This window comes from Hevea brasiliensis, chromosome 17, assembly GCF_030052815.1.
Source record: "Hevea brasiliensis isolate MT/VB/25A 57/8 chromosome 17, ASM3005281v1, whole genome shotgun sequence".
Lineage (NCBI taxonomy): Eukaryota > Viridiplantae > Streptophyta > Magnoliopsida > Malpighiales > Euphorbiaceae > Hevea > Hevea brasiliensis.
The window spans coordinates 10703524-10720438 of record NC_079509.1 but is presented as its reverse complement, the minus strand read 5'-3'; the positions used below and the strand labels follow the sequence as shown (position 1 = coordinate 10720438).

The 16915-nt window shown below is 35.7% G+C and overlaps 3 protein-coding genes and 1 long non-coding RNA gene across 4 annotated transcripts; 2 read left to right on the top strand and 2 right to left on the bottom strand.

Moving 5' to 3' along the window:
* The first annotated feature begins 925 nt into the window (after nt 1–925).
* On the top strand, nt 926–4031 carry LOC131175332 (uncharacterized). Its single transcript, XR_009145409.1, has 4 exons — nt 926–1944; nt 2063–3093; nt 3177–3245; nt 3860–4031. It is a non-coding gene; the product is annotated as an uncharacterized LOC131175332 (long non-coding RNA).
* Nucleotides 4032–4928: 897 nt separating this feature from the next.
* On the bottom strand, nt 4929–7009 carry LOC110635674 (probable xyloglucan 6-xylosyltransferase 5). The gene has a single exon (XM_021785102.2). It carries the CDS (start codon nt 6665–6667, stop codon nt 5312–5314), a length of 1356 nt encoding a protein of 451 aa, XP_021640794.2. The 5' UTR covers nt 6668–7009; the 3' UTR covers nt 4929–5311.
* A 2092-nt stretch (nt 7010–9101) lies between these two features.
* LOC131175490 (pentatricopeptide repeat-containing protein At5g61370, mitochondrial-like) lies at nt 9102–11923 on the bottom strand. Its single transcript, XM_058139910.1, has one exon. It carries the CDS (start codon nt 11663–11665, stop codon nt 10232–10234), a length of 1434 nt encoding a protein of 477 aa, XP_057995893.1. The 5' UTR covers nt 11666–11923; the 3' UTR covers nt 9102–10231.
* A 27-nt stretch (nt 11924–11950) lies between these two features.
* LOC110635676 (vesicle transport v-SNARE 13) lies at nt 11951–16542 on the top strand. Its single transcript, XM_058139911.1, has 6 exons — nt 11951–12197; nt 12387–12488; nt 14036–14094; nt 14183–14371; nt 15768–15938; nt 16126–16542. The coding sequence occupies exons 2-6, from the start codon at nt 12395–12397 to the stop codon at nt 16276–16278; spliced, it is 666 nt and encodes a 221-aa protein (XP_057995894.1). The 5' UTR covers nt 11951–12197; nt 12387–12394; the 3' UTR covers nt 16279–16542.
* The last annotated feature ends 373 nt before the right edge of the window (nt 16543–16915 follow it).

Sequence of the window (16915 nt, the reverse complement as noted above, 5' to 3'; positions counted from 1 at the left end):
TCTAGCCCCGTGCGTGCACCTAGGTCCCCTGGCCGTGGCTCCTGTGTCACCTCCCCCTATCTGGCAAGCTCGCATAAGCCCAAATAATAAGCATCTTCGAGGTTTCTGGCGCATACCTGTACAGATTCACACTAGTTAGCTCCATAGGGCAAGAGACAGCTTGTGACGGCCTTGCCAACTGCCAAGAATAGGAGTGGGGAACTTCCGAACCGTTACATTCTCCCCCACCCAATCCCGCAAACGCCCTCGTTTGCGTACATTCGCGTCGCTTCCCTGCGCAACTTGATCACACTCCCTCGCACATAGGAGTCCATACGCCATTTGTTGCGCTCGCCCAACGCAAACACTTGAGCAGCATATTGGCCACCAGTTTGCCAGTGCACTCACCCACTTCCGCACGCAGACATCCTCTAAAATGCCTTTGCCAAGATTCATCACGTTGCTCGCCAGACGCTGCATACCAGCTGCTGCATGATAGGCCGCACTTGTCCCTCGGATCGACCCCTTTCTTGTCCGACGTGGGATTGAGAAAACCCTTGTCTACCTCTGTCCCATTGAGGCCTGACATTCTCGCCCACCCGATTCTAGCAACACCCTTGTCGCCATCGGCACCCTGCCTACCCCTATCCCGTTGGGGCGCTTGGCGTGATTCGGATCGTCTGGGGCCTGCTCTGATACCACATTGTCACGGGACGGGAGTTCTAGCCCCGTGCGGCACCTAGGTCCCCCTTGGCCAGGGCCCCCAGGTCAGCCTCCCCCTATCTGGCAAGCTCGCATAAGCCCAAATAATAAGCATCTTCGAGGTTTCTGGCGCATACCTGTACAGATTCACACTAGTTAGCTCCATAGGGCAAGAGACAGCTTGTGACGGCCTTGCCAACTGCCAAGAATAGGAGTGGGGAACTTCCGAACCGTTACATCTGGCATTGGCTTTGCAGAGCTAAAAATAAATAATTAAATAAACAACAGTAGAAAGTAGTTGCATCTCCTGATGCTTCCCCCACAAAAGTGCCAGGCGAAACGGTTCAAGAGTGAAGGTGCGGTGGTTGTTCTCAACGTTTGATCTTAGCTATCTCTATTTGATATAGAAGATAAATATTTATATGAGTTATAAATAACATAAAGAAACAAAATTAAAATATTTTAGAGTTTAGACTTTAAGATTCAATTATGTGAAGTTAATCCATTTGTATTCTAAAGGCTTAAGATCAAGCCCAATCTAATTCTCTTGGCACCTCCAAATCTACTAACCAAGATTTATAACTCGCTTGCTCCTCTTGTAATTAGACCCTAGAACAATAGAAGTGGCTTTGATGGTGATGTCTCCTCATCATATTACAGAGTGGGTTTTTGGTTCATTTTCCATTTAGTTATCAAATTTTTAGTTGTCTAGTTGTCGCACTTACCCCCAATATTTCTGAACAGTTTCGTTTAAACATGACTTTGTTCTGAGTTAACTAGCTACTGTATAGTCGTGAGCCACTTCCAGATGGACGACTCTATCTAGAGGTAAAAATACCATTATTCTTTTCCCTGCCCAAATATTTGCATATTGTACTCTTTTTGTTTTCTTTACAAACGATGAAGTCTGAAAAGCTAAACTGTTTATGAAGCTTTGGGTTGGATTGCTTTTTCTATTTATTTATTTTTTTTATTTCGTGTCTTCTAAAAGTAGCAGGACTTCATAATTGATGAGCACTCTGCATAAGGTGGGCAATATTTGTTTTAGTGACAACTAGATGTAGAAAATGCATTTCAAATTTTGAGCATGCGGGATCCAATTATCAGCCCTCAAGGGTGAAGAGGGCAGAGGTGTTTCCATGAAGTATAGCATTTTTCTGTGTGTGTGCTTTTTTATGTTTATTCCTGTTTAATAAAGTACAATTTCTTGCAGGTTGAAAGTGGCCGTAGATTTCGCATCCTCCGATCTTGGGATCAAAATGGGTGAGCTTGGCCTTCTCTTAAATATCATTTATTTTCTTCAATAGCATTAGCTATGGATGTTGATCCAGTCTATCTATTGTGTAAGTTATTTTTCATGTCTTTCTATTTCTTAAAGCAGGTATCGTGTTGCAGAGGTTGAATGGTTACAGGATGGTCCACCGAAAAGGAGAGCACAAGTATGCTTGTTGCTTTTATCTTTTTCTTTCACTTCCTGCATTATTATTTTTAGTTTCTTTTTTTTTTCATTTTAATTCCTTTGTTTTGTTGTCAAAGTGATGCTGAGAGGTTAGAAGGCAGAAAAAGGTGGTTAAACCTTTTGTTACTGGGTTTTGATCCATTCAAGGGTCTTGGGATTTATATATTGTTGGTCTTTTGGCACATATACACACTTTTTGAATTTGAAGAAAGTTACCTACTTTCTGTTAGTTCTTGTGTCATTGAGATTTCATAGTACCAAATGGTTTATATTATTACAAGAAGATATAGGATATCAACCCTCTGTGTATGTGGCTCATCTTGGGGTTGGGGCTTCATTTGAGTTGAGTTGTTCATTGGTCACATTAATCATTGGGTAAAATAAGGAGGATAGCTCTCCTCAATCCCATAAAACCCTTATACCCCTTATCCAAATAGGATTAAAACCTAAGATCTCCAAGTGGAAATTTCTATGTTCAAATTGTGATGAGTGCTCATCTTTTTTATGTGTTGCAGTCACTTTGTTGTTTCATTTCTGGATGCTTTCAGTTACAGGATAATACAAATAATGCAGCAGAATATGCTTAATCATGGTTAAGGAGGGCAAAGGAATCTGCTAGACGAGTTAAAGGCTTGAGATGAATGCCTTTACTTGTGTAAGCTCTATTTATTCCATTAAAACATAAAACTTGGTGTGTTTTTCAGATGGAAGACTTTGAGTCAAGGTTTTTGTTATTTTTAATGATTTTCATATCTGCATCTGCATCAAGAAATCATTTAGAGTTTGCCAATACACAGAAAAGGATTTCTTATTCTATATTCCTGTTTTGTATTTTGCAATGTTTTATTTCAATTTATGACAAAATTCATACAGATCGAAGATGACTTGAGAAACCATACAACGTAGAAGTGATGATGCCCACACCACTGGATCCAGAGCGCTTCAGTTTCTGGGTATTGATTATTATTCACAAGAAAAATGAGGAAGTAAAACATGGTTTACTGTACTTTCTAATTATGATTATGCTTGGCTGCAGCTTGCTACATTATCAGACAGGAAGCCTTATGAAAAACTGGAGCTCCTGCGCATAAAGGATACAGAAGAGGTATACATATTAGGGCTCTGTTTGTTATGAGAAAAATATTTTTATAGAAAATATTTTTCACATTTTCTAGTGTTTAGGGTTAACAAAGCCATTTTTAAAAAAATAGCTTTCTCTCTCTAAAAGAGAAAGTCATTTTCTAAATTTAACAGTTTTATTAAAATGTATAACTACTTGTATATGCTATATATACCATTAGTTTAATATTGCAATCAAACAATAGAAAATATTTTCTTAAAAAATAATTTTTCATGAAAAATATTTTCCATGCATAAGTTATTTTCCACTAAACAAATGAAGCTTAGAACTTAACACATTTTTCCTAGTCTCCTTGATAGTTTGGTACTATTTAGATGATGTTACTTATGTGATGCCCGATGGTAAGACAAATAAAGTAACGAAATGCTTTGGTGATGAATGCCTGGAAAATGTTCCTTGCCTGGTAGTAGTGCATCAAGTTATTTACTTCCAGTGATTTCTTATGTGGCATTTTAAAGCCACGTTTTCCCAAGCTTTTTCTTGATACTGGAATTGATGGATAAAATTCTCTTTGATCTGTCAAATGATCTCAAGGATCCTATTACGCTGATCATTTTTCTTTCGGATTTATTTTGCAGAGGATAAAACGAGGATTGGTATATCTTAGAGCGGCAGAACAGGGCTGCAGGGTGCAATAATAAAATTTGTATTTGTAAATTGAATGCTCCATAAGATATCAAAATTTATAATCAGCATTCTTTGATCCACGTGATTGTGGATCCTATGACCACAGAAAGATGATTCCGTAAATGAGCCCTTCCGTTAATTACAAGAACTCTACATGATATAGTGGCAACGTACATAGCTGAGACTTGTGTCATTAGGATCGTTTTTATGAGGTTTAAATTTGAGTTTAATATTTTTTTATATATAATTTTTATGACTGTGAGGTTTTAAATTTGATTTTAATATTTTTTTTATATAATTTTTTAATTATGAGATTTTAAATTTAAGTTTTATATTTTTTATATAATTTTTGTTTTTTAAATATTGAAATACTTTGTATTTTAATGAAATAATTAAAGAAAAATTTTTATTTAAATTCAGTCTACTGTATATTCAAAACACAAATACGTAGAATTCGTTTATTAAATATAAGGATCTAAACACATATACTGTGTTTTAAGTTTACGGTGAATTGTGTTTAAATCGGAAAAATCCTATTAGAGAGGATTTATTCAGTGCGCACTATACATTATTTACATTCAGATCTACATACAGGGGTAATAAATTTTTATCAAAGATGAACTGTATATATACTATATACTATTTATGAGTGCAAATAATTTCCCATATGATAAAGTATGCTTTCATCTTTCCTCATCACTCTCTTTAAGAAACAGGCAATATGAACATTCATGACTTCCAAAATTCCAATCCAAGGGGTCAGCAGTAAGCACTGCTTGCTGAAGCAAGAGGTCTTTTTGCAAACTATATTAGCAAGGCTAAGCATGCTAGAATCATAACCAACATGGACAATAAGAGAATTGAATTAAGGCAAACAAAGAAAGATCAATAGCGCTGCATGTCAGATGCAATCATCCATCTAAGGTGCAATGTGGAAAATTTCAGAACATCTATATGATTTTTTTCAAAAATAGCATAAAGTTAATCACACAAATAAAACACTCTCATCCAAATCAATAATTTGAATGACAAACTGAGGATTTCAAATTTTCTCCCGACTGCAATTTTCTATAATCGTACACAATATTCTTATCATTTACATTCCAGAAGAATGAGTACAAAGGAAAATAAACAAGTCATTACCCAAATAAGAAGAGAAATGAAGGAGGACAACCATCTGTAGCTCTTGTTTATAAATTTCCTTCATTGATTACTCGAACAAGAAGGAACACAAAGTTGATGCCAATAAAAGAATTCTATCCTTTTTTATCTCAGAAGCATAACCAAGACAACATAGCAAGGAAAAACTTACTTAAATGTAGATTGCTATCAAATTTATATCTGCCTTCAACTGAGGAATTACATTGCCTACAAATTATGACACAGTGAACATATTTCACTCACTAGCTCCCCGACCTGCTGTTTCCATGTACTGAATGGCGAATATCAAACTGGTCTACATAGTCCAATGGAGTCACTGTCTCATTCCTGATCCTCTTGATCTTGGGGCTCAATAGTCCCCTATGCCCAAAACCGTATAACTTAAGCACCTGGTTATCAGCGAAATTGAAAGCCCTTTCCATGCTTCTCAAGCACTGTTCAACAGGATAATCCCCATAGCTCCCACAAGGCTTGCAACCAACAAAATGAGTCACAAAAGGCCACCTCTCATCACCCAATCCTGGATGGTGCTTCTCAATCATCTCCTCATACCTATCCACCAACCCTGCCCAATACCCATGCAAATAATATTGATTCTCAATATACACCTTATCCATCCACTGATCCTTTTGTGAAAGAAGTAAGTAAATCAAAGCTGACTGATCATCAGCCTCAAATGCTGGCCTCCCCTTCAAATTTGCAGTCAAAATCTTGCCAGCCTCCTCCCTTATTGGCCCCTTAGGACCCATTGGAGCCCAGGCATCAAGCAAATCCAAGCTCCACTTACAATTCCTAAACAAGAAACTCCCAGTGTTCAAAGCAATCCATGATTTTTGTTCGAACAACAAATCAGGATACCCATGAATCACCAAATTATGCTTATCGTACTTGGATAACGGGATCTCAAAAACCATATCAGTAAACATTGCATCACTATCCATCCACCAAATCCACTCTACTTCAGGATGCGACAGCATCAATCTCCTAATCATGGGTAATTTCGCCCAGTACCCAGCTAATTCCTTATCCAAATGAGCCATATTATAAACAATCTCAATCCCATGAATCCTACAATAGTCGATCTTATTCTTTATAGCTTTTAATAAGTAATGATCCCCAATCGGGTTATCACAGGGGTTAGGAGGCGACCCGGTCAAAAGCAAAATCCTAGGCTTCCCATTCACAAAATTAGGGAACTCGAGGTTTTGGCTAAGCCATACCTTGCGTTCCTCGTCCCAGTTAGAGAGTTTGGGGCCTAACGTGTAAGTGACATTGGGGTTGATCTCGGCCTCGGGCGGCTCATCCGGGTCGGTAGGGTCGTTGTCGGAGCGGATCTCGGCCAGAATCCGGTTAGTCTCCTCGATGAGGTTCTGGTTGATAGCTTCCTCCTCAGAGCTGGTGAGATTGCCAATGCCGATGGTACCACGGAGGACGAGGATGGTGACGAAGCCACAGAGGATAGTGATCTTGATGTTATTGAAGGTTTTGTGAATCTGCCTGCCGCGCGGCATGGTTGCACGGCCTCCTCTGCCGTTGGCTGTCGTGGAAGGTAGGCCACCGCTTGCTCTCTTCTGGGGAGTGAAGTTCTCAATTCCCATATTAAAGTTAACTCTCTCGGATTATAGACTCAGAAGCGGCAATTAGAGAGAGATCCAAATTCTCTCTCTTTTGGGTGTAACTTTCTAGTGTGTGGATCTGAAAGGCATTTAATATAATAATATAAAGTTCTATATTCTCTTAGCTCTGAGAGCTCTTTGTAGGGAGGGGGGAAGAGGAAGAATAATTTAAAAATCCTAGGCGGCGGTGACGGTGGCGTTGGTGTTGGACGCGTTGGTCCTGTTTTGGTAGCGGTGACAATGGAAGAGTTCAAATCAGGGACTGCGCTGGGACGACGTACGTCCAACTACTGCTTGTCCAGTGACACTTTTATGTGTGTGTGTATATATATATATATATATATAAATGTCCATTTCTTAGTAGATAATTAGTTATTACATATTTACATGCGCCTGTCGGAAATGATTGAGGAGCTATATCCGAAATGGATTTTGAAAATTATTATTAAAACGACTATGATTTTTTTGTTGTCGAAGATAAATATATACAGTATTTAGAGAGGATCAATATCTGGACATATTCTCACACTGTAAATCTCCATCAGAGCTACATGTACACACAATATTTGAAGATAAAATTTAATATTTTAATAATTTTATTAAGATTTCTCATTTATATGAGCATTACACATGTATATTTCATATTAGATATGAAATTTTAAAAAATCAAATGATAACGATTTAGTGATTATAAAAAAATAATTGAAACTCATATAATCAAGATGTTTTGGTATTTTGATAGTGATATTTATTTATTTTTTAATTTATGATTAGAGTATTTCATATTAAATTTTATATATGTACATTTATTTTAGTGTTAAGAGTATATTTTTTCATATTAACCTATTGTATTTATAATAAATTATTTTATAATAATTATCAATAAAATTGAATTTTAATTAATCAAAAAATTACTTAGCCTGAATATTAAAAGTATATAACTTTATGTATTGGATTCACGTGGATTTCCCACTCCTCTGTTTCCCTACCGTCAATTTTTATTGATGCTTCATATAAATTAGCATTAATTTTATTTTTAATTAAAATAATTAAATGCTCGAGATTCTATTTTTAATAAATTAGTTTCTTTATTTAAATTTTATGCTTAGATAATTCATATACCTTTTTTATTTAAAATTCATCATAACTTTATTAAGTTAAAATTTATTATTTTCATAAAATTTTATTTGATTCATTCAATTTTAATAAAAGCTTTAACTTTAAATCATAAAAATTTTAAAGACAATTATAATATTAATATGGTGAAAATCTCATTATTTTCTGTTTTTTCAACTATACTTTTATATTATATAATTAAATTAATTTTTTTAATGTTTTAGGTTCGGCTTCTTGATTTTTCGATAGAATGAAAATCACCACAGAAACTTCAATTATTTGTTTAGTAATTAAAATTGCGGAGAGAACTTTTTTTTTTTTTATAATTTTTATTCTTTTTAAGTTTCGACGCGTTAAGAAGAAAGATCCCAGATAGAAAGCTTTCTCCTTTCCTTGGCTGATTTTCTTCCTCAAATTGCGTAAAAGAGTTTAAACCTTCCACGCCCCTTGCAAAGGGCGTGAACACCACCCTCCAAACATATGCTAACGTTCGTCTAATGCTACATTAACACGTGCAAGTCATAACAAGGGTTGCTTGTCTGGTCTCGCCTCTCCTGGTCCCATGGGATTATGATTTAAGATCCCATTCTCAATTGTCCATCTCATCTCATAACCATGTGCCATGTACCCCATTAGGCTCTAATTATTATTATTATTATTATTATTATTATTATTATTATTATTATTATTATTTATTGATTGTAATTGTGCCCACCTCATTGATTGATTGATTGATCATAATCCTTCAAGAATTTTGAGTCTCTCTGCTCCTACATTCCTTGCAAATTAGACTAATTGTTACAATGATAAGTACTATTAGATGTCGCAATTTGGTATTAATTTTACATCATATATGTTATATTTAAATTCTCCTTGTGTCCAAATCATGTAATTAAATTACGTTTAAAATTATCAATCCCAATTCATTTTAGTTGGTTGAGAAATTTTTAGAAATAAATCAGCATTAATAAAATCATGCAATCATATAATCACATCACACTCAAAATTATTAATCCTAACTCTTTATAGATGGTATACAAGTCTCAATTAATAAAAGTAATTTCAGAAATGAGTAAATTTTACAGAGGTTACTTGTGCATAGGCATACACATACGTATACATTGGACGGCATCGGTTAGATATATGTTGTCAAATAATACTTTCTAAAAAAAAGGATCATATTTAATGCAGACGTGGAAGCAACTTCCAAGAAAAAAAGTAAGGCCTAGGATGATTAGCTGGAAAATTTGCACAGCATCTGTAGGTTTAAAAGTCAAGCAAAGACGTCGTGGGGGAAAGGTAATGGACAACTACTCTTTAACAATATAGCACATCAATATTCAATGAGAATACAATATGCATTCAAATTTTGTGCATACAAAGTATTTTTAACAAATCTGACTACATGGTGGATAATGTGATGTCCAAATATTAGAGTATGGACCTTCTTCCCAAATGCCAACCAACAGGACCACTGTAGACATATCCAGACAAACATAAGAGACACAAGGGCAATGCAGCAGAGGTGAGGCCAAATGGCTACTGGTTAGCCTAGCTATATCAGAAATTTATTCAATTCCATTAATCTCTATACGGTTATTCCTCATTTAGAAATCCTAATGGTTCCAAGTAATTTTTGATTGCTGAACTTAAATATCACTGCACCTTCTCTTTTTGTTGTCAGACAAAAGTTATAGCATTCTTTATCCATTGTTGGCTTTTGTATCTATGCGTTCCGTCTTGTTTCGCCAGCTATTGCAAACATGATTTTAGTCTATAAAAGTTACAATTTGTGAAGTCTGAAGCAGTTACAAAGGAGAGAGAGAGAGAGAAAGGCAGAGGCCAATGGCAAGCACAGAACTGAATTGTGAATTTGGAATCAATAGTGACGATTATCAGAGCCAGACATTGCAATAAACGCTTCTCCCCATTTAGGCAACACAAGTACGCAACTTCTCCAACATAAGAAATTGTTTTCTCCAACTACAAGGAAAAGCAGTGGCCTAGTGCAACAGTAAATCTGAGTAGCCCAATCAGCTCTAGCAAATCATAGAGCAAAATGGACCCCTCAAAAGTAGGTCCTAAAAGAAAATCTTCAGCCACTCATACCTATTTGGCTTCAGGCAGTAATCCTTTTGGATAAACATTAAATACTGTTGCAAATAGGGGACATGCTAAATTTTATAATTCTGAGACACATCAGTGGAATTGCCAACTGGGCATATCAAGAAATAAACCAGTTAAGTGAATTAATAGGGACAATATGAGCTAACCTCGTCTAAAATTTGACAGATTGCTTGACACGTGTGTTTACATGTATTATGAAATTAGTCTGAAAAATGATGCAGGAAATAATTTACTCTTTTAATGACCGAAGTTAAGAACATGGATAAAGTGTCGCAGCTGGAATAAAGCATTATAAGTTACCAGTTATCTTGAAGCAGATTTCTTCTGTCTCTTCTTACTTTCCATTTTCTTGTTTACGTTTCTCCTAGTCTTGCTAACTTGTGCTTGAGTCTTAGGAATGTTGGCTGTGATGCAATTCTGAAGCCTGACCTCTTCCTCCACCTTCCTTGTTGGCTTGAAAATCTTGGTGATTGAGGGATCCAGCACATCAATTGAGCAGCAAAGAGTGACATCCATGGCCATGGCCTCATCCCATAGCTCTTTACCCTTCTCGAAGTTCCCCTCTGTACAAAGTTTAGGTATTAGCACATCATATACTGGCCCATAACCACCTATTGTGCTTCTTTTCATTCTCTCAAACAACTCGAGAGCAAAATTCACCCTCTCAACTCCACAAAGAACACCAATTAAGTCATAGTAAAATTTATGATCCGGGACCAAGCCCGCTACAATCATCTCATCCACTATCTTAATCCCTTTACCAAATCTCCCAGTCAAATACAATATTTTTACAACAAGATAATAGCTAACCCAGTCAGGAGCACAATTTGATTTTTTCATTAGCTCAAGCATCCTACAAGATTCCTGGACTCTTCTTGCCCTTCCAAGACAAGAAAGCAAAATATTATAACTAATTGAGTTTGGCTCTATCCTGTAAGATCTCATTTCCATCATCACATTCAAAGCTTCAGGCACAAGTCCTGATGGATTGCGTTTGAGATTTCTCTCACAAAGGCACTTGAGAAATGTATTAAAACAAAACAGATCCGGCATTATCCCATCCCCCTTCATCTCTTTGATAATCTTTCGTGCTTCCTTCACATTCTCCAGCATTGACCACCCATATAAAAGACTTCTATAAATGCAAGGCTTGACCTCTGATAACAAATCCTTGTGATGCCAAAACACCCCATATGCTTTCTTAGCATGACCTTTGGCACAAAGAGCACTGACAATGGCAGTGACAGTTTTACTATCTCGAGGGCACTTGAACTTGTCCAAGTTCTTGTATATACCCAATGCCTCATCTTCTCTACCTAGTTTAACCAATGTCTCAGCTATAAGACCAAAAGTTTGTGCCTCCATCACACGACCCTCCTTCCTTAAATCTGAAATTAAAATTTGCATTGCTGTATGATCCTTCTTCTCTGCCAAAACTCGAATTGCATGATTAAAATCTTCATTTTTCATTTCAGAAACCAGTCTTTTATTCGACCACAGAAAAAATCTTAACAGTCTTCTAGTTGGAGCCTCGTGTTTGCAAGAATCCATGATTTGAGTAACAAGAGGTGATGTCAAAGAAACTCTAAATCCATCTAGACTAGATTCCAAATCGTCTAAACTACCAATAGATGTGGAAATAACTTTGCACATCTCTTGCAGCTCGAGTGGCACTTGATTATGCAAAACTGCGGAGTACATAGAACATAAAAAATTCTTAGATTTGTTGGTATGCATACTTTTGCAAGTAAAAGCCTACCCTTCTTGGTCTGAAACAAGCAACGCGTCTTTCTTCTAGGACTTTCAACGAACAACTGGTGTATGATTCACGTAAGCGTAAAAAATCACTTTCTCCGCTTGCAATCTTCCAATCGTTTATCATAACTTCACCAGAAGAAACTTGTGCAACATAACTGAAGAAGAAGAAGAAGAAGAAGAAAACGAAAGAAAAACTCTGGCACTCAAAGGCTAACGCGAGAGTCGAGTGAAGCGCGCGGGAGAATTAGAAAGGGCAAGGAGAATGCATCCAAGAGCACGTGCCAAAAAGAAGCATTTAGACAAGGGCATAATTGGAAATTCAGAATGTCCGTGAAAGTTTCACGCAAAAATTGCCAAATCCGGGAACCAATGCAATCCTACTATCGCCATCATTGATCACTGGCTTATTGGATTTCCATTTCTCACCTTGCCAAACATCTTCTCTGATCATTCTCCGGCGACTCCCCTGTGCCTTCAAGTAGAATATATTCATCCCTCGGATCGCTTTCTGGTAGAGTAGAAATTACTCAATTCATTATGTGAATGTGTGCTCCTAGATTCATAAAACTGAACAATGTATCTGCATTCGTATCCAGAACTTGTCTTTAAGAATTAATATATTGTCTATTTGAAGAATTCAATCCAATTTAGGAACGTGTTAATGACTTTATTCTTTCTGTGCTTCATTGGAAATGTTTAGTCAGAGAGATGAGTCAGGTGTTCGAGGGATATGAACGCCAATACTGCGATCTTTCTGCTAATTTGTCGAGGAAATGCACGTCAGCTGGTGTCTTTGAAGGAGGTAAACCAAACAAAGAGGTCCTCTTTGTTTCTGAATAATTTTCTTTTTTTTCTTAATCTGTTTTCTGTTAGTTTTTGTGAATTATTTACGCCTTTCGGTTGGAGATTATGATCTTAATTATCAACATTGACTCGCGCGAGACTCAGGAATTTTGCTTCATTTATGCACCGATGAGATTTGTTGGGTGACAAACTAGTAACATATCACTACTGGATTTTCTTGTGACCTGATGTATCCCACTTGTAACTTGAACATAAGAGGCGGGAGTAAATGAGGACAGATTGTAATAAATACATCCAGGATAAATTAGTTCATTGTTCCATTGCAAATTAGTACTAGTAAAGTTGCCATTCTATTGCAATGTAGGTATAATTGAATAAACTTTTTCTTTGTTTATAGGAATGCCAATCTCACTTTCACATCCATGTATGAACTTATTGAAGTTGCAACTGTGAGCTTGTATGCTAACTCATTGTTAGCTTCATTTGTTTATATCTACAAGTTATTTCATTTGTTATGCAACTGTAGCAACGCCATCAATATGCATTGAACTGACTCTATATAGTGCTTTTTCTTATATGCATATTTTATGCTCATGAATTTGCATCCATATATTCTATACTCAACTCAACTCAACTAAACTTTTATCTCAAAAATTTATTCGGATCGACTATATGGATTCTCTTTCGCTGCTCTAAACGATTTTGGGTTAAATCCTCGGAAATGTATAATGCTTCTAGATCAAGTTTGTATTACTCTCCTCCAAGTCAGTTTAGGTCTACCCCATATTTTCCTTCTATCCTCTAACCCAATGTGCTTTACTTGTCTAAATGGAGCATATGTATTTCTACACTTCACGTGACCAAACCACCTTAATCGCCCTTCTCTCAAGTTTTTCTCAATTGGCACCACTCCAACTTTTTCTCTAATACACATCTATATATTTCTATAATGTTGTAAATTATTGAGAATATGAAATCTATGGATTTGAATTTTATATTTTAATTCAAATTATTTATTTGCCCTTTGTATGATATTGGAGCTGAAGTTTACTATATTCCAAATACTAAATGAGAGATTGGTAGTGGTTGCAATTACTGGGTAATTTTACTTAAGTTAGTTTTCATACTAATAGTAGTTGCAAATTTTCATCTACCAACCAACTTAAGCCTGGTTTACCAATGTGCTTAAATCTGATTTAAGGAAATTGAAACAATATAGAAGATAAATGTACAGAAAGAAACTGTTCAGCAAGAAGGTGACAGACTATCACAGATCACTGCTTTGTTTGGGTTGTGTCCATGTGTGTTGCATGCATGCTGAAATCTGAGCAGTTCTGTCATGTTTCTAAAAATCTTATATTTGTAGGATATAAGATTACAGGTCTAAATTTCTTGTAGGTGATGTTTATGGTTGGCATATGTAGTTATGATGTTTTTCATTATCAAACTTAGCTCAGAAAATTTGTATAACTTGTTCAAGTCTTAATCTTTGTTTTGTATACTAGTTTTTGACCCGTGATGATCTCATGCATTCATTTTTTGCAGAGCTGAAGAAGCAGAAACTTTCTGAAATAAAGGCTGGATTGGATGAAGCTGATACGCTGGTGATGTCAAATCCCTATTCTTTGTCTTAAATTTCCATTTTTATTTTCATTCTTCAATTTACTGTGGGATTCACCCAAATCTCTCCAGATTCGAAAGATGGACCTCGAGGCTAGGAGTTTTCCTCCTAATATAAAGGGAATGCTTCTTGCTAAGTTAAGAGAGTACAAGACTGATCTGAACAATTTGAAGAATGAAGCAAAAAGAATCACATCTGTCAATGCCAATCAGGCTGCCCGGAATGAGTTGGAGGATTCAGGAATTGCAGATGCAATGATGGTACGCTTTCCTTGATTGATATAATTCTCATCTGAATCATATTTTTTAAGTTTAAAATTTTTAAGTTACTACCAAATAGCAAATATAGCCAATCAATTTTCTGCATGAAATTTGACTTGTAATTTTTAACCTTTGGTTTTACTTGAAAAGAATGAAGGTATAGAGATGCTGGAACTTACAAATGCCTAGGAATGAAAGAGCTGTTTTTAAGCATTACAGTCCAATTCCCCTTGGTTGTTTCAAGAACTAAATTGAGCCTTAGACTCTCAGTTTTACTTCCTTATTAATTCAAAACTTCTCATTCTCGACTAATGAGCTTTTGCTTAGTTGTACTGGAATCACCTCTATGATTATGAGATTTTGGAGCCCAAATAAAAATAAATAAATAAATAAATAAATAAGAACTCTTCTCATTCTCATGCTTTTCTGCTTTATTAGAGCAACTCTGCTCTGTACCTCTGTTTAACATATTGAATCTATCAAGAGTGATACCTTTTGTTTCCTACCATATTTTTTTAATTGAGGCTCATCAAGATGCATTCTCTAGGCTGCTAGTAGATGGTTCTCTTTAGTCTCATCGTTGAGACAGATTGCAGTTGCACTTTTTTCTATTTGACCATGTAAACTAAAATAGGCTACTGGCAGCTCTGAAAAGTGATATTTCCTATCATTTAGAGGCTGTACAAATCTTCCACTGAAAATAGGTAAAGTGAAGGCAACAGATACATGGCTTGGAACTACTATGTGATCAAAATAAGACTATAAAATAAAAATTGCCTGCAGGCTATGGAACCTACTACATTATATGGTAGAAATAGTAATAATTGACATAAAAGGCTATTTAAGTGGCCTTGACAGATCCATGAAATGTCAGGAAAACTTTACTGAATTGTGTGAGATGTTCCTTTAACAAGCTCATGAGGGAAGATGTTCCTTTAACAAGCTTACGAGGGAAGACCTGTGGCTAGATAGATCAAATCTTTTAACTTATGGATGAAAGTGATTATTCAGTGTTTTAATAGAATTTGTATTTGTTTTTATTTTTATTTTTATTTTTTTGCAATTTTGGTTTGAAAGACTGCATCTATGATTTTTCATTTGAAGCGTTTAAACATGAAATTGATCTTATTGGTACTGCCCTTTTCTATGCATTTGGATTCTATATTTCCACCCTGACAGAGTCATATATTAAACAATGTGTTTATATGTCTGAGATTTTCTTCAAATGGTGAATGCCTTGTATTTTCACCTTCATTGGAGAATGCAGTATTACAAGTTAGGAAATCCTCTAGTTTAGTGAATCTTATGAGTCGGAAAAATATGATATTGTGAATAATCAATCGTCTTCTTTCTCTTTGTGGTGCTTTTCTCTGGATATTTGTGAATGATGGGATAGGTCTCTGCTGATCAAAGAGGGAGACTATTGATGTCAACAGAGAGACTGAATCAGTCTACTGATAGAATTAAGGAGAGTAGAAGAACAATGTTGGAAACAGAAGAACTCGGTGTCTCAATACTTCAAGATTTGCATCAACAACGCCAGGCTCTCCTACATGCTCACAGTGCGGTATGGTTTGCTCCTTCCTATTTTTCAGTTATTGGTAATACTCTTTTTTGCCAAAGTTATCGGTAATACTGATAGGTGATAACATGGTTTATTTCCCGCTGATGAATGTTTTGACTTTTGAGCACATATTTTCAGTTGACCTTACAAGGTCCTGACTATTTGTTAATGTCATTTCTTATGTTTCCAGCTTAATGGGGTGGATGACAATATTGGCAGAAGCAAGAAGATCTTGACGGCCATGTCAAGAAGGATGAACAGGAACAAATGGATCATTGGCTCCCTAATTTCAGCACTTGTCTTGGCCATCCTATTGATCCTCTATTTCAAGCTCACTCACTAACCTGCTGTCCTATGAAATTTAATTTCTTGAGTATTCCTTTGGACTAAAGCCTATTCCTTTTGCTACGATTTGTATTTGTGTGCATCCTATCTGTAGTTGGGTGTCATTTTCTCAATGATCTTTTTTTTCTTAATCAAACATTGCAGGTTTCTTTTGATAAATTTATTTGTTTTCTTGCAAAAGGAAAACAAAAAGAAAAGCATGAATTGTTAGTTCATTAAACAAAGCGTTGACATTTTCAATATTCATATTATTTTCTTTCCAGTTTGAGCACTGAGCTAGGGGATGGGAAATTCATGAGCATATTCTATTTTTCTTTTCCTATATTGAGTCTTCAATTTGGATGTAGTTATATTATTGTACATGTGAAAATAAACATGTGTTCTTTCTTTAATTTTTCTTCAAGATGTAGCCTTTTCAGTCTCACAAAGGACATGTATTGTTCACATGTAGAGAACCCACTACAAATAACAGGATTTTTTATTTTACAAAATTTTTTTTGTAGCTGGCGAAACCAAAGTTTAGTTTTTGCACAAATTAGAACAGTTTTATGCTTGTTTAAATTTATTTAATTTTGCTATAATAATAACAATAATAATAATAATTACTACTTTTTTTCTCCTTTTTGAAATTAGAA

Bases quoted from the DNA above. Each gene is read 5' to 3' on its own strand.
- LOC110635674 (XM_021785102.2), bottom strand. From the start codon at position 6,667: ATGGGAATTGAGAACTTCACTCCCCAGAAGAGAGCAAGCGGTGGCCTA.
- LOC110635676 (XM_058139911.1), top strand. From the start codon at position 12,395: ATGAGTCAGGTGTTCGAGGGATATGAACGCCAATACTGCGATCTTTCT. The intron at 14,095-14,182 runs GTGATGTCAAAT...AAATCTCTCCAG, and splicing joins TGGATGAAGCTGATACGCTG to ATTCGAAAGATGGACCTCGA. The intron at 14,372-15,767 runs GTACGCTTTCCT...ATGATGGGATAG, and splicing joins GAATTGCAGATGCAATGATG to GTCTCTGCTGATCAAAGAGG.
- LOC131175490 (XM_058139910.1), bottom strand. From the start codon at position 11,665: ATGCATACCAACAAATCTAAGAATTTTTTATGTTCTATGTACTCCGCA.